Below are 20,421 nucleotides of genomic sequence, written 5' to 3'. Positions count from 1 at the left end.
TGTGGTGCATTTGCTTCATTTTCATTCTGATTTGGAAGTTTGGAATAGCATGTTTTAAAGTATGGAAAACATATTCTTAGGATTTAAGAGGTAAATCACTAATGGACGAGCACAAGTGTAACTGAAATTTTGACTTCAGGTTTTTATTCTTTTCCTTTGAAACTTCTCTTATTCTTTACTTTGTTTTTTGGGAATTAGAATTTTATATCTCTTTTGTATTGTATGTAAACTAATCATAATATAGATTTCTTTCCCCTTCCTATGCTACACCTCCGGCTGTGTAGTACAGACGCTGTTAGAATGCTTTTTTTTTTTTTTTTAGCTGCTTCCTTAAATGTATTTATTGATTGTTCCTGTCCAAACTGTATGGTAAATAGAGTATGACCTTTCACTTCTAAAACATGAGATTACTTTTTACAGCTGTATTAAAGAGTTTTCTCTGTCTTCTCCACATCTGAAGCAGGCTGGGTAGCGTTAGCGTTAGAGTCAGTGTTAGAGCAGAGGCTCTCTCAGTTTCTTAAGCAGTCAGCCGATTTCATCAAGGGTCCACTGCTGAGAGCTGCCGGTCCTTCTCTCATCCTTCCCACCTGGCAGGAGTCACTGCTGCTGCTCTGCCTCTGTATTCCTCTTCCTCTGACAGCTTCTAACAATCTACTTTATACTCCTCCAGACAACAGATGGATGCTTCCTTCTCTCAGTTTGTGGTGTTTGTGCTGAGCTGTGAAGCAGCCTCTTTTGTAGACTTTGAGGACTCACTTCAGGGTTTTATAGTTACATCATCTTTGTAGACTTTCAAATACCAGAGTTACAGAACTGATGAACTGGAGGTTTTGGGCAGTCCAATAGATTTTTTTCTTTGCTAAAAATTTAGTTTCTTCTAAAAAGCATAAGACCTTTTATAAGACTGTAAAGTGATTTACAGGATGCACTTACTGTTTTGCTGTTGCTCTTTGCCCACTCTGGAGCACAGTATTAGTGTGTTTTATGTCTGAGCATGTGGCCGTGTTCCTAGTCACACTGCAGTAGTTTATATTTACCATCTTCTTTAGAACTATCATCATGTTGGCATTCATGTAGAACTTACTGAAAAGTTACAGGGTCTGTGAGATGGCTCAGTGCATAAAGGTAATTGTCACTGGTCCTTGGAACACACTGGTTGAAGGTGAGAACCAACCCTGAAGATTGTCCTCCTCTGACCTCCACGTAGGCACTGTGGAGTGCCCACACCCATACTAGCACATGCACCACATGTACAATAATGATAAAATAGAAAACAGAAAAATTTAAAAGAAAAGTTATACAATGAAAGTCATAGTTTCTTGTTAGTAAGTAGGTAGGTGATACAGGGTTCAGTTTGAAAGTAATTGTGGGGAGCCAACAGAAGGCGGCTGTCATCCTTGCAGCCATCTTGAGCCATGTACCCTGACACGAGACTTGTCTACAACAACAACAACAGCCTACAATAGCCGAGCACATTCTGATAACATCTTGTTTTTAGATACCCAGGATTTTCCCTTGGGTATGTGAGACTTAAAGGTGTGACTTAAAGGTGTGATTTAGAGACAAGACTTAAAGGCATGACTTAGAAGTGAGACATATAAAAGGCAAGAGGCAGACAGCAGAAAGTACTCGAGACTTGGCACTTGAGAATTGAGAGTAGGCACTTGAGACTCGAGACAGGCAACTTGGATTAGACACTTGTACTTGGAAGAGTACTTGGATGAGACTTGAGACTAGAACTTGGAACTGGAAAGTTGGAACTTGGAGGCACTAGGGACTAGGAACTAGGGACTAGGAACTCAAGACTTGGGACTTGGACTAGGAAAAGAGACTGAAGAATAAACGGGATTGAATCACACTCTGTCTGGTCTCCATTCCTTGAGTCCGTCCTCACTCTCTCTCTCACTGAACCCCGACCCACGGACTGGAGTAGCTTGGGGCAGTGCGGGCTCTAACAATTTGGCCCCCAAGGCTTTTGGCAGTGCAGGTCCCAACATTGATAGAGCGGTCCGCAACACTTTGGCCCCCAAGTGTGGGGCAGAGCGGTTCTCAACAGTAATGAATGCTTAAGCTTCACTGTAATCAATTAGTAACATTCTGTTTTAATAAGAATTAAGAAGTTAATTGTTTTATAGTAGGAGGGGATGGCTAAATGCTAATTCAGGACAGGTATAAGCCTCTAACTCATGAATTATTTTAAACTCTCATTGATTCATTATTTATTTCCACACCCTTCTTTACTTTCTTCTTCCTTCCCTGTCCCTCCCCCACCCCTGATAGAGTACATACTATACTCTGGGCTGGTGTTAAACTTATTATAACCCTAGTGCTAGCATTGAACTTCTAATCCTCTTGCCACTATTTCCATAGTGTTGGGACTACCAATGTCTTTTTATCATGTCTGGCCAGATTATAGATATTGAAAAAACATAAAGCAACAGGTTTTACTGTTATGTAGCTAATGGAAGACTTTAATAAATGCCTCTATTTCTGTTAACTTAGGAATTTATTTTTTGAGTATTAGGGTAAAGGAAAAAATGATAGATTTAAGTATTACTGAATTTAGAAGACAAAATGGAAGGTTAATACTTATTCTTGATCTTTAGTCTTTTATATTTCATGTGTGCTAATTTGCAGTGAAGTGTTAATCATATTTTCTGAATATATTTTTTAGAGGATATTTGGAGAAGCTGCTGAAAAAAATTTGTATCTCTCTCAGTTGATCATATTGGACACACTGGAAAAATGTCTTGCTGGGGTAAGTACATTCATTCTAAAGTAGGCAGGTTTTGTGAATTCAGTCTTGAGAATGAACTGGAATACCAAAAGGTCAGTATGGGACACTGAGGACACACTATAAGTCTTTGTCTGTGGTAGATGAATATGAATTCTGTTAATACAGTTGATCTGGTGGCACAGTCTAGAGAAAATTATTCTCTCAGCTTTTGTAAATTCCATAGATATTTAAGTTTTCTTAAAATGTTAAGTTTGAGCCCCATTTCTGTCTCTTAAGATTTTTTTAAGAAAATATTTTTATGAAAGAATCACTATTTGATTTAATTATTTCTCAGTTGTCATTAGGCCTGTGCCTTTGTATAGCTGGAAGAGTGTGGTCAGCAGACCAAGGGCAGTCTTACTTTCCTGCCTTCGTGATATGGTTTCAACTTTCTATAGACACCGAAAATGGGCTCTATCCTTTGTTTGTTTGAAGCTGTCCTTCTGAGGATAGCTTTGTAAATGTGAGCACTTTCATAGGCATGTGGAGGGGTCGCTGAGTACCATGCAGTTCTTTCCTAGGTTGCCGCTGATAGCTGTGTCTGCTTATTTCAATTAAAACTTTCACTTTTCAAGATGTTTTCTGCTGTATAAAGTACTCATATTCTTCCCTAATCTTAATTCTTTCCCAAACATGGGTAGGTGTTTGTATAAATACATAATATTTGTTTTAAAATTGTCTACTCCATTTATGCTAGTTAATTTATTTCTTTTTATTTAGCACAGAATACAGAACTTTGCTTTTATTCAGAGTAGCATCTCTTTTATGAGTTCTCTACAGTAAATCTAGAGGGAAGACACTTAAAACAATTTTTTTAAAAGGTATTTTATGTGGATAAGTGTTCTCTCTCTCTCTCTCTCTCTCTCTCTCTGTGTGGGTGTGGGTGTGGGTGTGTGTGGGTGTGTGGTGTATGACTGGTGTCTTCAGAGCCAGAAGGGCATCAGATCTCCCGGATTTCGAGTTACTAGTGGTTGTGAACTACCATGTGTGTGCTAAGGACCATATTCATGTCCTCTAGATGCTTTTAACCACTGAGCGATCTCTCTGGCCTCAAGAGGGAAGAGATTTTAACATACTAGGATTGATGATATGGTTGAGAAGAGAAAGAATGTTCAGAAGTGACAGGGATTATGCAGGGAATTAGAAAACAAAGACCCAAAACAACTTACTCACACTCACAAAACTTTCCCTAGGGAAGTTTGTGGGCCAGAAAAAAAATTAGGCATATTATTTACTTACAGTTTTTAAAGTTTATTTTAAAATTATTTTTAATTATGTGTATGTGTTTACACGTGGGTTTATGCACATGTGCACATGAGTGTAGGTGCCCTCAAAGGTCACCTGGATCTGGATCCTGGATCCCCCTGGAGCTGGAGTTACAGGTGACTGCGATTCATCATCCTACATGGGTGCTGGGAACTAAACTCAGGTTCAAGTTCATGCAAGAACAGTTCATGTTCCTAACCACTGAGCAAAACCTCCAGCTCCCAGAGTACTTATTTATTTATTATGACTGTCTGTGCATATGGGGTGCATATATGGAGCTCAGAAGACAACTCTTGGATAGTCAGTACTTTTCTTCCACTTTGATAAGGATTTTGGGGATTGACTTTGGGTCACCGGGTTTACACCATAAGCACTCACTAATGGAACTAGCTTGTCAGCCTAGCATAATACTTCAAATCCTTAAGATTAAAAAAAGAAGTTATTTATTTTATGAGTGTTTTATCTGCATGTATGTATGTATGTATGTATGTATGTGCTTGGTGCATGAGGAAGTCAAAAGAGAGCATCAGATCCCTTGAGACTGTAGCTACATATGGTTGTGAGCTACATGTGGGTGCTGACAACTGAACATGGGTCCTCTGCAAGAACAAGTGCTCCTAACCATTGAGCCACGTCTCTAGTCCCTGATATTTTAAATTCCTTTTGATCTCTGGCTATGTTCCAGAATTGTAGAGTAGCATTTGTAAATTTTGTACTTAAAATGGTAGGAACTATTTTAACTTAGTGTCCTCTGTTAATCTGTGAAATGGAGAAGAAGAACAAGAATACCATTATATACTGGGGCAGAACTGGGAATTTAGACATTGTAACCGTGGCAGTGCTTTTAGTACTTTGTAATTTCTGCTGTATCAGGCAAACCCATGATTGAGTTGGATAGAATGGTGTAGTGCCTCTTTAAGTTTCCACTACTTTTTCTTCATTAACATGTTTAATTGAGAGGCACTATGTCTTGGAGAGTGATTGCTGATATTCTTTGGAGCTCTCCTAATTGTAATGATGGTATATTTCCACAGTGTACCTGTGTAATTTACATACTACCTTGACTTGGTCTGCTTTGAAGTTGTCTTCCTTTTTTTTTTTTTTTTTTTTTTTGGCTCGTGGAGTCAGAGATTGTATGCAGGGCCTTGGCCTTGTGTGTATACCACTGAGCCACAGCTCTAGAACTGTGTCAGGTTAGTGAGTTAGCTGCTGCTTAGGAAATAATGAAATAATCTGTAAGACAGTTGGGCCAGTTTTAAAAGTAAATTTCATGGAATGTAAAAATGATATATGTCGAGTATTGGGGAAGGATTGTTCTAGAATAAAGAAACTGAAGGGACAGAGTAATCTCTGAATTACTTTTGGATCCTCATTGAATAAAAAGCTATGAAAGACATTTTCAATGTTCTGGAATGTGGACTGGGTATTAGATGATACATGGAATGGTATTATTTTTTGGAATGTTAATTGTGTTGGAATTACATTGGAGAATATCCTCATTAGGATATGTTGACATACAGAAGGGCTGAGATATTAAAATGTTTATAACGTACTTTGACATGATTTAACTCAGCATTACTTGTGGTGCATAATACACGTTTTGGTCAGATTATACAGAGGCCATGTGTTCCCTACCTAGGAATTTCTATGGAAATGAAAGATAAATGATATAATGTACTTGCAGTAAATATGAATAAAATCTATAGAGAACTCACAGGGAACTGCCGATTTCTCAAAAGTGAGGGATCAACTGCAGGTAAAGTTAAAGCTTTATAATTATGTGATTATTTCCATTTTAGCAACCAAAGGACACAATGAGATTAGATGAAACAATGCTGGTTAAACAGTTACTACCAGAAATCTGCCATTTTCTTCATACCTGCCGTGAAGGAAACCAACATGCCGCCGAACTTCGGAATTCTGCTTCTGGGGTTTTATTTTCTCTGAGCTGCAACAACTTCAATGCAGTCTTTAGTCGCATTTCTACAAGGTTAGTGCCTAAATCATGTGGGGCTATTAAGTAAAACAAGTTTTAGAATTCTTGTCTGCATAAGAATGGTTAACAGAATGACTTATATCTGGGCTTTTGAAGGAATTTTATATTGATTTTTCTTGACATTTTAATTATGTAATATTAGAAATTACTTTGGAGATACTGATATATAGACATGAATACTGTTACAGACTTGGAGAATATGCTTCCATGGCCAGACCTTTTCTCTTTCTTTCTTGCAATGCTAAGGATTAAATTCAGGGTCTTGTGTTTGTAGGCAAGTGCTCCATTACAGAACTACACCCCAGCCTTGGCTAGGCACATTGAATGTATTCTTTAGATTAAACTATGCAAATCAGGTAGAATAGCTGAGAAGAATAGCAAACATTCTAATGACCTAATTCTCAAGGCTCATAAGTTTCCTTAAAAATAATTTAAGCAATATAGAAATAAAAGGAAGTAAGTACAAAGTAAAATTCTCTGGAAGGTGAGCTGTGTTTTAAGTGAATATGAAAGTTCCATTTCTTGAGTATTCACATTTGCAAATTTCTAAGACAGGCCTCAGGATCTACGTTAGTATCACTATATTAGTTGTTTTAAATATTTCTATTTTAACTATCTTATGGAATTTTAAAATACTATATATTTAATTTAGTGATTTCAAAAATGAAAGAGGCAAGAGAGATGCCTTAGTGGTTAAGAACACATAGTACTCTTGTAGAGGACCCAAGTTTGGTTCCCAGTACCTGCAAGGGGCCTCACAGCCACCCAGTTTAGGTAATTCAATACCCTGTCTGGACACCAGACACACATGTAGTGCATATATATGCATAATGCATACATACAAGCAACCATATGCATAAAATAAAAACAAACTTTTAAAAATGTAATTTTGGTAAAACAGAAAGAAAAAAAAATGTTGGACTGGGGAGATCAGTTGGTATGTAAAGACACTCAGAAGCAAGCCTGTTGGATGCAGGCTTTACCCGGAATACAAAGAACCATTACCACAAAGTTGTCCTCTGACCTACCCCCTAACACATAAAACTTAAAAATGACTTGTAGACAAAAATGAAGGACAATTATAGTTTAAATATTTCCTGATAAGTTAAAATCATAACCATGATATTATAGATGAGAAAATTAGTTTAAAATGGTGCTCAGTGGGATGAAGTTATAAAGAAATTGTGACTAACTTGTTTTCATGAAAATTATTTACCTTGTGTAAATACAGTCATATGGGTTCTTAATTACAATAAAATAAAAAGTATAAAACAACCTACATAGAGATTTAGTGATTAAAAGACAAATGCAAACAGAGAAAAGTAATCCTTTTGACTCTTTGGTTCCTCTATCTGTAACTTACTAACGTTATACAAATGGGTTTCTATTATGTTCTCTTGTTTCCCAACAAGGTGAATAAGAATATACATTAAAACTTGAGAATTTATAGTCTGGTGTTTAAGAACTAACTCACTTGCAATCGTTTTAATAAAAAAGTTGTTCTATAATTATGATGGCAGGTGACAATATTCTATGATATTCTATTCTACAATCTTACAGACTATGAAGATGAAATGAAAATTTTATATATTGGTTAATGTTTATATAACAGAACATTTCCATGATTTTTTTTTTTTTTTTTTTTTTTTTTTTTTTTTTTTTTTTTTGAGACAGAGTTTCTCTGTGTAGCTCTGGCTGCCCTGCAACTTTCTCTGTAGTCCAAGCTGGCCTTGTAAATTTATTTTATATTCTTAGTCACCGAACACTGATGGAGCCAGCAAGGTGACAAACAGGGAAATAGGATTCTGGAAAGTTATAGAAAGTAAAAACCCTTTTATTTAGGTCACTATGAGATTAGTTTTATTATTTGGAAAACAATTTCTTAAATTGAAGATAAAAAACAGCCGGGCAGTGGTGGCGCATGCCTTTAATCCCAGCACTTGGGAGGCAGAGGCAGGCGGATTTCTGAGTTTGAGGCCAGCCTGGTCTACAGAGTGAGTTCCAGGACAGCCAGGGCTACACAGAGAGACCCTGTCTTGAAAAACAAAAACAAACAAACAAACAAAATGAAGATAAAAAACAGTAAAGAAAATTTAGTTTCTTAGTCTATCCAGGCAGGAATTGGCTTTGTCAGTCCCCCACACTGTATCCACAAAGCTCGGCTGAACCCCAGACAATATCTGCCATCCCCGCAGTTCCGGTAGAAATGAGACTCTTAAAGCTTAATGATTATCTAAAGGATTTTATATTTAGAAATGCTCAGTCAACAAGATGCCCACACAGTTAGAGTTGTTACCCAATATCAAACCTTTTGATAGAAGTTGCTCCCAGGACAGCTTTCCACCCATCCGTTGTTCTCCATGGCTGACAGCCTCCTTCTTCCCCTCCCCTTCCTCTATTTCTCCCCTCCCCTTCCTCTCTTTCTCTCCCAGCTCCACCTTCTCTTCTACTGCCTAATCACCCAGCTCCACTGCGAATACAGTGTAGCAGAATGAGTATCCTGCTACACTTTACCAGTCTACAGATATTCTTTTTGGTGGGGGTGGGGGCAGTACTGGTAATTGAACCCAGGGCTTCATGTGTTCTACCACCGAGCTACAGCTGTAGTCTTCTTTTTATTTTGAAAAGGGGCTTCACCAAGTTGTTCAGGCTGGCCTGGAACTCAGTTTGTAGATCAATCAGGCTAGCCTTGATAGTGTCCTCCCCAACTTTTTTAGAAGCTGCGATTATAGACCAGTAATACCAAAAATAGCTTCTTTAGGTTTTTTTTTTTGTTTGTTTGTTTGTTTTTTACTAATTGAAAAATTATAACATAGCTTTATTCTGCTGAAGTGTCTCATGCTGTAGGCTTATTATGTACATTCTTTAAAGTTTTATTTTTATATTGTTTTATATATATTACTTGTGTGTCAGTGCCTTTGTAGGCCAGAAGACTGTATGGGATCCCCTGAAGCTGAGATTACAGGTGGTTGTGAGCTACAATGTAGGTGCTAGGAACAGAACTTGGGTCCTCTGGAAGAGCAGCAAGTGCTTTTAAGCAATCTCTCCATCCCTATGTACTTTCTTACATAGAAGATTAATTGGCTTTTTTATAACAGACTTGTTGATACTTAATTTGGTGATTTTTTTTTTTTCTTTTAGAGACAGGTCTCATATATAATCCAATCAATTGTTAGATATAGATATTATCTGGACTATCTGACATTTCCCATAAAACTTTAACCTACTTGATAATCTTTGGATCCATTATTAATTGGAAATGGCAAAAGTAAAAACATTCTTTCCTCCTATCTCCCCCACCTCCCCCCCCCAACCCCTTGATAAGTGAGGCAGGATCTCACTGTGTAGCTTCAGCTTGCCTGGAACTAGCTGTGTAGCTTGGCTGGCCTTGCTATGGCTTGCTTGCAGCTCGTGGAGCTCTCCTGTCTCTGCCTCTCTCTCTGCCTCTCTGCCTCTCTGCCTCTCTGCCTCTCTGCCTCTCTGCCTCTCTGCCTCTCTGCCTCTCTGCCTCTCTGCCTCTCTGCCTCTCTGCCTCTCTGCCTCTCTGCCTCTCTGCCTCTCTGCCTCTCTGCCTCTCTGCCTCTCTGCCTCTCTGCCTCTCTGCCTCTCTGCCTCTCTGCCTGTCTCTGTCTCCAGACTGTCTCCAGGTGTGTGCTGCCACATCTGGTTGGGCTCTATTCTTTTTTAGTTTTAAGTTGGACTTACTGTATTTCTTTATGGGTTTTGTGATTGTGAGAATTAAAACCCAGGGCCTTTTGTGTTAAATTGTGTGCTTTGTTTTTACTTCTTTCTTTCCTCTTTCCCCTTTCTTCCTCACTACTTCCCTCTCTTCCTCTCTCCTTTCTCAAGACCAGGCTTCACTTTGTAGCCCAAACTAACAATCATCCTCCTGTTTCAGTTTTCTGAGTGCTTGGATGATGGGCTGTGATAGGCATAAGCCACCATGCCTAGATGAAACTAGACTTAAATGTAAAATACTTCAATTTTTTCCCTGTAAAAATTTTTCCTGTATATTTATATCACTTTTGTACAATATGATCTAAACAGGGAATACAGGACAGAGGCCTACTCCACCTTTATTCCTTTTTAGAATGAAGCAATTCTCAAAGTTGGAAAAGCTTACCTGTGTGTTTTTTCTCTCAGTAACTACTGTTTCCCCTCCCCTATGTGTATTTCAGTTGTAGAAAAAGCTGGGGCGGGGCAGTAGGAGGGCTCAGCGGGCAAAGGTACTTTCTGCTGGCATGATGACCTAAGTTCAGTCCCCAAGACCTGTACGGTGGAAGGGGAGGACAGTTCCCAGGATTGGTTTTCTGATTGATAATGGACGTGCACATACAATAAATAAATGTAATTTTTATGAAGGAAGAAAATTTGATACTCATATTGTCCCAGTTTTAACAGCTATAGTGTCTACTTGTATAGCTGTATGATTTTGACATGACTATAACAGTTTCTAATTTCTTTGTCTTTAATTTCAGGGAGACCTAGACAGATTTGAAAATACGCTCCAATCGGGGAATTAATTAATTTTTTCAGAAGAGTCATGGCTAATGTGAGAAATCATGTTCAGACCTCAGTCTACAAAGTTTCCTGGAATATCAGTTTTTGTCATGACTCTTTTCTTTTTTTTTTTTTTTTTTTTTTATACAGGGTTTCTCTGTGTAGCCCTGGCTGTCCTGGAACTCATTCTGTAGACCAGGCTGGCCTCAAACTCAGAAATCCACCTGCTTCTGCCTCCCAAGTGCTGGGATTAAAGGCATGTGCCACCACTGCCGGGCTTTGTCATGACTCTTAAATTGGTTGAATTACTTAGTTTTTTTTTTTTTTTTCTTAAATAAGTATGTTTTTATTTTATGTGTCTTTGTTTGTAAATCCCCTCTTCATTGAATCAGAATCTTGAATTGTTGTAAGACTTAAATGATAAATTATTTTTGGTTTTTACTTTTCAGGTTACAAGAGTTGACTGTCTGTTCAGAAGACAATGTCGATGTTCATGATATAGAATTGTTACAGTATATTAATGTGGATTGTGCAAAATTAAAACGACTCCTGAAGGGTAGGTTTAAATAAATATATCTGCAATTAACCTATAATTAACTTCAGCATTATGGTTATAGTAAATCTGTTTGAATTGAATATCAAAATAGATTTTATAGTGTGCATGTTCTTGTGAAATGTTTAGTAATGCATGTGTTTGACTGATTTTTAGGCATTTGAAAATAATAACAATAGAACATGGGTTTTTATTTTATTTTTGAGACAGGGTCTCTCTGTTTATCCCTGCCTTTCCTGGAACTCATTTGTAGATTATGCTAGCCTTGAACTCAGAGATCCACCTGCCTCTACCTACTGAGTTCTGGGGTCAAGAAGTGTGTGCACCATGCACCATCATGCTCAGCTGAGAACATGGATATTTTAAATCTTGGCAATAGGAACTTTGCTTTTCCGTTCTTTTCTTTTTCCTTCTTTTTAAAAGAGTTTAAAAAAGTTATTTTATGTATGAGTGTTCTATCTGCATATACACCTGCATGCCAGAAGAGGGCATCGGATTACATTGTAGAAGGTTGTGAGCCACTATGTGGTTGCTGGGAATTGAACTCATGACCTCTCGAAGGGCAGCCAGTGCTCTTAACCAATGAGCTATCTCTCTGTGGGTCCCTGTGGCTGGAACGCAGAGAGGTCCCCCAGGTGGGAAGTTAGGGGCAGCGGTTGTGGCTACAGTGGCTCACTAAAGGCCTTCTCCATGGTTCCCCACAGCAGGCTCCAGAAGACACATGGAGTTCATGGGTTTAAGAGATTTATTTTCATGATGGATGGTAGTTGAGTCTGGATGCCCCGCCCCTGTGAAACTCAGGGCAGACCTGAGTTAAATAGGGAGGGAGAAAGGGGGGAGGGTCTGGGGAAGAATGTTTAATTGGCTACGCCCTCTGGCCTTCAGGTATCTCATTAGTATGTACATCTCTTGAGGCTGAGGCCTGTAGTCATGCTGTCTACCTGTGCTCTTTGGGAGGGGCTGCATTGCCCTATGTGACTGAATGGTGCATATTAATGGAGATCTTACATTAATGTGAGGGTGTGCCATCCCTCACAGGCAATGGACACCTGTTGGGTCTCTGGCTATCTCTAAGCCAGTGCTCTACCAGAAACCAAAGCATCCTATCACAGTCCCATATCTCTCCAGCATGGGAAGTTTTCTTGAGCTACAAGTTTTGCTTTTAATAAGGAGAATGTTGTCCTTTTGGAATTTGATCCCTTAAGTGACTCTAGGTTGCAGAATCAACTTGTTTGGTTGTTCAGGTGCTTGAAGAATGTGGCCTTGAGGTGCTGTGGGCAGTTGAGAAAGGAGAGTTTAAGACCAGTTTGAGCTATGTAGTGAGTTCAATGCCATGATGGACTATAGAATAAGATCCAGTCTCCAGGAAACCAAACAAAGCCTCCCCAAAACAAAGGAATTAAAGAATCAAACAGTGGTTTAATTTCTGACCAGAGAGACCGAGCTTGAGTGATTTGTAAGCTATGAGAATTTTAATAGTTGTGTAGTATATTTTTCAAAATGCTTAATATTAAAAAACATACTAGTAAGCTGGGTATAGTTATGTACACCTTTAATCCCAGCATTTGGGAGTAGGAGCAGACAAATCTTGTGAGTTTGAGACCAGCCTGGTCTACATAGCTCCAGGACAGCTAGGGTTCTATAGAGAGACCCAGTCTCAAAAAAACAAAGACAAAAGCAATACAATGACAAAAAACTTTCTTGCTTTTTTTGTCTTTAATTTAGTACACAAATTTTATGTGTTCATGGAATCTTGAATTTTTTTTTGAAAGGCAGTTTTAAGAGAAAAGTTTATAAACATGAGTGTCTACTATTAAAAAAGTCAGAAATATCTCAGACAATCTAATGATAACCTCAAGGTCTTAGAAGAGCAAGAACAATCCAAATTTAGCAGCAGTGGACAGCTGGAAGTAATGATAACCGGAGTAGAAATCAGTGAACGGAAGGATCAAAGAACAATGTGTAGAGTTGAACGGGGAGTTGGCTCTTGGAAAATTAAACAAGATTGACAAACCCCTTAGCTTGTCAAGACTCAGTCAAACTAGAGATGAACAAGGTGAGTTAAGTACAGGTCCCAGGAAATGCAGAGAAGAAGGGTATAGTTTGAAAACATATTCTAAATAGTTGGTAAACCTAGAAAAATATGGATAAATTCCTAGGGCTATCAAAACTGAGTCAGGATGGTATTTGCAGATACATAGCAATCAAAGACATTGAAGCAGCAATAAAGCAATTCAAGTAGTAATGGAAAGTCTCCCAACAAAGAGAAGTGCAGAGCAGATGGATTCCACCTCTGAAGTCAAACGAAACTTTATGGAAAAATAGGAAAGGAAGGAATACTGCAATTCTGTGAAGCCAACAGTACAGTGATAAGAAGACCAGATAAGTACACAACAAAATAGGAAACTTGATGAATTCTCAACAAAATTCCAGCAAGCAAAATCCAGAACACTATGTTCTCATTCCAGGGATGCAATGTTGGTTTAACATAACATAGAATAAACCAACAAGTAAACTAGCATGTAGATTTAAGAACAAAAATTACCTAATAATCACAGCTCATCCAAAAAAGGCTCTTGTTTCAGAAGCTCAGCATTCTTTTATAATAAAGGCTCAGCAGGGTTAAAATGAATGTACCAAAACATAATAAAGAATACATATGAATAAAACTTATAACCAACATTACACTAATTGAGGGGAAAGTAAGAGTAGTTTCTCCAAAGTCTAGAATGAGATTAAGGTTTCCAGTCTCATGCTGGGTGTTGTGGTACAGACATTTAATGCCAGCACTCAGAAGGCAGAAGCGGGTGGGTCTCTTTGGTTTAAGCCTAGCTTGATCTAGTTCCAAGCCAGCTAAAGGTATATAGTGATACACTGCCTCAACAACAACAAAACAAAAACAAATAACTTAAAAGTTTCCAGTTCTCTTTTAGAACTTAGTTAAATATTCAAAATATTACCTGGGCAATAAGTCAAGAGAGCACTAAAAGTAATTCAAATGGAAAGCAGAAGCCCAATTACCCCAGTGTTGAGGCAGCATGATCTTCTATTTCACACCAGAACTGAGGTAGGAGCTCTCCCTCCTGGCTAGGTTCCATGTGGGAGGCTGGAGGAGAAGGGCATTACCAAGTCTTGGCCCTGTGAGATCTCTGCCACCTATAGTACCAACCTACAGGCAAGATGTACTCATTGCAGCAGTGGCACAACTGTTATAGAAACAACCAGGTGCTCTGTGCTTGGTTTTGAGGCCTGATCCATAAGAGGGAGTTCATGCCTGGAACTGTAAACCTAATTAAAAATATGGCTGAGGTCTTTGGTCCTAGAAGGGAACTTAGTATTGTTATTTAGGTAAATTGGTAGAGCACCAAGCTGCCTTTAAAATAGTTGGGTTCATGTTCATGGATTAAACACTACTTTGAGTCTTAAGGAAACAATTTAATGAATGATGGAAAATTTAGAGTTGCATGGCTGCTGAAGATACTGAGAATTAGTGGTGGGCAAGTGCTTGGCCCTCAAAAAGACATTCAGGCTACCTCTCTAAGGCTCAGGGAGCCATGTAGAACGAGGCGTGAGAGGAATAGAAGAGCTGGAAGAGAGTGAGAAGAGCTGCAAAGTGCTGTCTTGTGGCCATGACATAGCTAATGGAAATGATCTCACAGCAGCAGGAGCTGCCAGCAATGGAGCGATACAAGACTGCTGTCAATAGTCTCCATGTATCTGGGAAGGTTCCATTTGCTGAACTATGAACTACTAATGGATTTGGGTTAGGGGAGAACAAGCAGTGTCTTTTTTGTGTACTACCTAATGAACCCACCGTTCTCTGATGAATAGTAGCAAACCCCTGGTCATACAGGTGAACTAATTAAACTCAGTGGATCACTGAATAAGAAAATGTTAATGTGTGAGAAGGATTGTAAGGAGTAATAGGGGTAATAGTGAAATAAGAGGGTGTAGGTTGACAGTAGTCAGAAATAGGCTAATATATAGTATGAAACTGTCAAAAGAACAAAATAATAAAGTAACATAATAGAAATATGAGTAAATACAGTTTTTGTTAAGAAGGAAAAAAAATAGACTTACCACATATACAATCAAAACGGGATTTATTAGAGTAACCTATAGGTGGTCCAGATAGTCCCAACAATGGCTGTCTCCTGACAGAAGGGCCAAGAACCCAGTATTCAGTTCACAAGACTGGATGTCCCAGCAGTCCTAATATGCTGGAGTTCTAGAGAATTCTGAGAAGGCTACTGGTCTTCAGTGTATGTTGGAATACAGAAGATGTAGCATCGAGAGATGCCCTCAAGCATCTGCTGTACTCAAGACATGATCTTCAAAGCAATCCAGTTAGCCATTCGAAATCTGGGGGGGAGGGGGGGTGTAACCCCTCCTAACACAGTTATCTTTTTTTTTTTTCTCTCTTGTCTTTTAAGGGCACTAGAAGCTCAAAGTTTCCAGGAAGAAATTTAAGCTTCCTTTTCAATGGAATGTATGTTATGTCTTGGGCAGAAAAGTTCTCCCACTTCTGGAACACAAGCTTCTAGGCCAGCAGACTTAGGGTTGTGGCATCAGGAAGTAAAAAAAAACTTTCCTATGGTATTCTAGGGGTGATAGTGAATGGAACCATTTTCATTTCTACCCCTTAATTTTTGGATTCATGAATCCCAGCTACGGAGAAACTGAACCATATATTAGATGCTGAAGTACATATTGCCTTCTGGAGAACCCTGCCCCAGCCCTCCAGGGTTCTGTCATCTGATTGCCATTGTAATTGTGTCTTCCAAAGGCTATTCCACCATTCTGTCAAGTCAGCTGCTTCAGGAGGTAGGGAAAATGGTAAGACCAGTGAATTTCATGAGCATTAGCCCACTATTATATTTCTTTGGCTGTGAAATGAGTTACTTGGTTAGAAGCAGTTCTGTGGAATATGATGATGAATAAGACATTCGGTAAGTTCATGGATGATAGTTTTGGCAGCATCATTACATGAAGGAAAACAAATCTATAACCAGAGTAGTATTGTAGTAAGGACTAAGAGTTGTCCTTTGTCTTTCTATGGAGGAACTGGTCCAGTGTTGTCAGACTGCCACCAAGTCTCTGGCTGGTTACCTGGGGGAATGGTGCCCTATCAGGGGCTCAGTATTTGGGTTTCTGCTGCTGGCAGATCTGACACTCAGGGGCTGCTGTAGCCAGATCAGCCTTGGTGACTGGAAGTCCATGTTGTCACGTCCGTGAATAACTTTCTTTTCTACTACCATAGCCACTTTGTTCATGGGCCCTTTGGACAGTAACAGAGATGGCTGGGGAAAGAGGCTGACTGTGTACAGAATGGGTCATCCGTTTTACTTCATTATTAAACTTCCCCTCTGCTGAAGTTACCTTTTGATGAACATTTATATAGGCCACAAGTATCTTTATATCATTTGCCTATTTGGAGAGATTTGTCCCCATCTTCCCTAGTTGTCTTTCTCACTAACTTTTCAGTCATGCTCCTTCTAAGTCCCTAATCATCCTGCCAATCCATTGGCTATAGCCCATGAATTTGAAAACAGTCACAGCTAGCTATTTCTCATTCCAAGCAGAATCTACAACCATGTGAACTGCCCAAAGTTTGCTTTACAATGAAGATTTCTTCTCATTGGTATCTTTCATGGTTGTCCTGGAAAGGGATTATTTCCATACCTGAGTGGTGCCTGCATAGTGTGCAGAACCATCAGTAAACCCTAGGCCCTAAACTTTTCTTTCTCGGTCAGCTGATTATAGGGAACACCCCATGAGATTATAGGTATATGCTTGGGAGGAGAAGGCACTTTAACAGGAGTAGAAAACATAAGTATTTGAACAGCTTCTTCATATATCTTGCTCAGGACCTACTGGAGCCTGATGACAGTATATTCTACTTGATTATGTCTGCTGCTATGCACATCCTACTTCATGGCTTGGTATTATGGCTGGTAAAACCAGTTAATACTCAGCTTATGATAGGTAGCTCAGACAGCATAAGTGACTTGATGGCCCAGTCGATAGCAGGCAAAGAGCTGTCTCTTAATGGGAGAATAGTTGTCTGCAGATGACAGTAGATCTATGTTCTAAAATCTCAAGGGTCTCTCTCTCCCCTAGAGGAGCCTACCAAAGGCTATAAACGGCTACTGTCATCTAAAGTACCTTTTTAGGGGGTCTACTGAATCATATGGTCCAAGTGGTAGAGCAGCCTGCATAGCAGCCTTGACCTGTTGAAGAGCCTTCCTGTTCTAGGTTCCACTCAAAGCTAGAAGCTTTCTCAGTTACTTGATATAACAAACCAAAGTAAGGAATATGCTGCTGTGGAATTCAAATAGGCCCACTAAGCTTTATGCTTCTTTCTTGGTGGTGAGAGAGACCAGATGTAATAACTTATCCTTCACCGTAGAAGGGATATTTCTGCATACATCTCACCACTGGACTTCTAGAAATTTCCTTGAAGTTTAAGACCCTTGAATTTTGTTTGGATTTATTTCCCATTCTCTCAGGTACTTAAGTGTTACCAACATGTTCAAAGTGGTTGCTACTTCCTGCTCACTTGTTTCAGTCAGCATAATGTCATGAATATACTGGACCAGGGTGATATTTTGTAAAAAGAGAGATGCTCAAGATCCCCTCAAACTAAGTTACGACATAGGACTGGAGAGTTAATATTAACTTTGAGGTAAAACTGTAAAAAGCTATACTACTAACTCTTCCAGCTGGAAGCAAATTGCTTCTGGTTGTGCTTATGGACAAGAACTGAGAGAAAGGCATTTGCTGGATCCATAGCTGAATACCATGTGCCAGGAGCTCTGCTAATCTCTTCTAGTAAGGGCATCACATCTAGTACAGCAGCTGAAATTTAGTCACTAGTTGGTTAAGTTTTGATTGTCAGTGGTCATTTTCTATGATCCACCTGACGCCTGTTCTGGAGAGTTAAAGGGAGATGTGGGAACTACCATCCCTGCATGTTTCAAGTCCTTGATGGTGGCACTAACTCTCCATGGTTGGAGTATTATGTTTGGTTCACTATGTTCCCTGGTAGAGGCACTTCGAATCGCTTCCATTTGTGCTTTCCAACCATAACAGCTTTCAGTCAAGGAACTAATGTGGGATTTTGCCAACTTCTAAGTATATCTATATAATATATACATTCTGCAACTGGGGAAATAACCATAGGATGAGTTTGGGGACCCAGTGGACTCACTGTGATTTGGATTTCAGTCAAAATGCCATTAATCACCTGATACTCATAAACCCTTATGTTAACTGGAGGATCACAGTGCTATTTGGGGTCTCTTGGAACCAGTGTCACTTTAAAATGAGTGTCCAGTAAACCCTGGAAAGCCTGATTGTTTTCTTTTTCCCAGAGTACATTTACCCTTGTAAAAGGTCATAGGATGGGAGAACATTCTTAGACATCAAGAAAATGCAAATTAAACTGCTTTGAGATTCTGTCTCAGCTCAGTTAGAATGGCTGTCTCAAGAAAACAAAGACAACAAATAGTGGTAAGGATGTGGGCGGGGCTAGCGGAATGCTTCTTAGCTGCTTTTGAGTGTGGGGAAAATGTCTGGGGGTTGGGGGGGAAGGGAGTCCGGAGGTGGGGTCTCGGCGGTCCAGCAGCGGTCTGGGACGTGCTTCCCACACCGCCAGCCAGGGATCCCACATTCACACAGCCGCTCAGGTTCCAGAAGTTGGCAATCTGGTGGCGACAGGCCCAGGCAACACGTGGAGTTTCCCAAAGTTTTATTGTTCATGGTGTGATAAATGGATATAGATGGTATGCACTTCCCTGCCAAAAGCCAGGGGAGCTGGACTTTTATAGGGAGGGGAAAAGGGGAGGGAATAACTTAATTAGCTACGCCCCTGGCCTTTAGATAACTCATTAATATTTAAATCTCTGGAGGTGGAGACCTCTACCTGTGCTACGTGATTGAAGGTTTCAGGTTAAATGGAGTTACCTCGTCCAGGGCCCAACATTTGAGAATGTAAATTTGAAATTCCACTGTGGCAGTCAGTTTGAAGGGTTCCTCAGAAAATTGATAATCGACCATATGACCCAGATGTACTACTATATTGCATATTCACAGAAATTCTTGTACATCTGTGTTTACTGCCACACAATTTACAGTGGCTAGGAAATGGAACCAGCCTGATCCATCATGAGAAGAATGGTTACAGAACATTTGGTACAGTGAGTGGTGGTGGCTGCAGTAGTGAGCATTTGTGTGGTAGTGAAGACCCCCAGACTCGGGAGACCCTTCCTCAAGTCTCAGGAAATCACGACCACCCAAAAAAATCACAAGAAACCATACCTGGATGCAATCAGCAGAGCTTTATTGGGGAGAGTTGGCTAGCCAAAGTCAAAACTGCTTGTCCACGCAGGAACAGAATTTTGACAAAAGGCCAGCAAGCTGAGGGTTTTTTTTTTTTTTTTTTTTTTTTTTTTTTTTTTTTTTTTTTATAGCATGGGGTGGGGAAAGGAAGGAATTTTCGCGCGGTTACACATGATTGGTTGTTTTACAAATTTTGAACATCAGCAGGCTGTAACACTGGGAAAACCTCAAGGGGGGTGGGGAGTAACGAAGAACAGTGGAACATTTCAGAGGAACCTACCCTAAATGATTTAGAGTCATGTGAAAATCACTCTGCATACTCATTCTTCTCAAGAATGTAGTTTTTCCACGTCACTGTGCCCTACCCTGTCATTACCAACTATTTCAGGTTAACTATTTCTCACTTGCCATAGCCCCACCCTGAGACTTGAGGAATGTTAATCCAGCAAGTGTCCTCTGATTCAGGGATAATGCCCTCCACCCGGAATGTGTCCCAGGGCAGTGAAAGCCTGAAATTTTACATCCAGTTCTGCTTTCTGGAACTTGCATTCTTTTGCTCAGGTTTAGGGTAAAGAAAAAGCCTATATATATTTCATAAAATGGTCTTTATAATTTTTCACTCTACAGTAGAGTGGAGAAAAAACTGGAAAGGCTAGTGGGAAGGCCAAGGCTAAGTTAATTTCTTGCTCATAAAGAGCTGGGCTACATAGTATCCTGTGGGTCCAGTCAGCGGACACTGAGAGATGCACACTGTGAGCCATGGATATGTGCCGCTGCTGCTGTGTACAGGACTGCGATTCTCGAGTACCTCACTGCCAAGACGTTGGGGTTGGCAGGTAGTGCTTCCAAAGGTCTCACAAGGAAGCCTATCACTTGGTTTCACTTGCACCTTACAGTCTGTGGTGAGGAAGATGGATTTACCTATTAAGGCTACCGTAGTTGGGTATAGTGTGATCCTTTATATCTACAGATCTCAGACTGCAAAGAAAA

The 20,421-nt window shown here is 39.6% G+C and overlaps 1 protein-coding gene across 4 annotated transcripts in view; it reads left to right on the top strand.

Moving 5' to 3' along the window:
- Nf1 (neurofibromin 1) overlaps positions 1-20,421 on the top strand; it is a 239,489-nt gene that overhangs the window by 39,455 nt on the left and 179,613 nt on the right. For all 4 annotated transcript variants that reach the window (XM_076936207.1, XM_034506963.2, XM_034506964.2 and 1 more), the window contains exons 3-5: positions 2,675-2,758; positions 5,842-6,032; positions 10,988-11,094. In XM_076936207.1, the coding sequence (XP_076792322.1) occupies positions 2,675-2,758; positions 5,842-6,032; positions 10,988-11,094 (382 nt within the window). The remainder of the gene's footprint in view (positions 1-2,674; positions 2,759-5,841; positions 6,033-10,987; positions 11,095-20,421) is intronic.

The sequence above is a fragment of the Arvicanthis niloticus genome, chromosome 6, assembly GCF_011762505.2.
Source record: "Arvicanthis niloticus isolate mArvNil1 chromosome 6, mArvNil1.pat.X, whole genome shotgun sequence".
Lineage (NCBI taxonomy): Eukaryota > Metazoa > Chordata > Mammalia > Rodentia > Muridae > Arvicanthis > Arvicanthis niloticus.
This window is presented reverse-complemented; position numbering and strand designations above follow the sequence as displayed.